General features: G+C 39.6%; 1 protein-coding gene across 1 annotated transcript in view; it reads left to right on the top strand.

The window, feature by feature from the left end:
- Positions 1–693: 693 nt before the first annotated feature.
- LOC130049640 (serine-aspartate repeat-containing protein C-like) overlaps positions 694–1,058 on the top strand; it is a 1,259-nt gene continuing 894 nt past the window's right edge. The window contains exon 1 of the mRNA XM_056147513.1: positions 694–707. Coding sequence (XP_056003488.1) covers positions 694–707 — 14 coding nt within the window. The remainder of the gene's footprint in view (positions 708–1,058) is intronic.

Here is a 1,058-nt window from a genome sequence, read left to right as displayed (position 1 = left end):
TCGCATCGTCCTGAATCGCTCGTTTCGTTCAATCGTAGCTTCCATATCCTCCTCCGGAGTGAGATCTAATTCGTCGTATGTCTTGGTGTAATAGCCGTCATCAAACATCTTCAATTCAGGGTTATCATTCATCATTCGCTTGGTTATGAAATGACCACCAGTTCTACCGATAACGTCGTACGCAAGTTCCTTTAGTAGTCTCGTTTTAGCACCACTAGTATTAAAAAATGGATCAGATTGGATGAGCTCACTGAGTTTAACGGTTGTGAGTTGTACCAGAGCACTATTACTTGAGAACTCATCACGCATCCGCATCGAAACATTAATGCTGCGAACAATTTCTTTTGCAACCACTGGTAAAATTCTGTTGTACATTTGAATCTTTTGCTCTATTCTAAACCCGTACGGTTCATTTTTTAGCCGAGCATCCGTCTCAAATACGTCACCCATCGCATAAAACAGTGACTGGGGATCCAATATAATATCGAATCCTACACCGAATTTTAGACCACCTTGTACCACTTCGTCCGGGTTATCACGACTTACGTACTTTATACTTTTACAATCTACACAATCCTCACACGACCCTTTCTCGAGATAAATGCTCTCGAATTCGTACTCAGAACCATCCGATTCACAAGATTCTGAATCTGAGTCGGAGACATCAGATACATCGTCATTCAACAGTTGCATATGCTCTGGATCCGGTACGTAAACTGTCCTATCGAACAGATTCCTGAGCCTGCGTTTAATAGCCTTCTTATCATGTCTTTTAACCTTATCATTCTTCACATACGATCGAAAATTTTATATAATTCTTTTGATATATCGCTTCTTGCGTTGAAGTAATCTGCCATATTGTTGTATGGAGTTAAATTAACCAGCTGCTAATACTAAACCTGTAAAAATATCACTATCGTTAAGTCAGTTTTATTTTCTATATAATATTAAAGTTTTTTATCATTCGCAGTTAATACACCCGTAGCAATATATCTGCTTAATGTGGCGTATTAGTGTCCGGCTGTTAGTTTTGGTGTTCGCTGTGGAGGTCCGCCCTC

The sequence above is a fragment of the Ostrea edulis genome, chromosome 8, assembly GCF_947568905.1.
Source record: "Ostrea edulis chromosome 8, xbOstEdul1.1, whole genome shotgun sequence".
Classification (NCBI taxonomy): Eukaryota; Metazoa; Mollusca; class Bivalvia; order Ostreida; family Ostreidae; genus Ostrea; species Ostrea edulis.
This window is presented reverse-complemented; position numbering and strand designations above follow the sequence as displayed.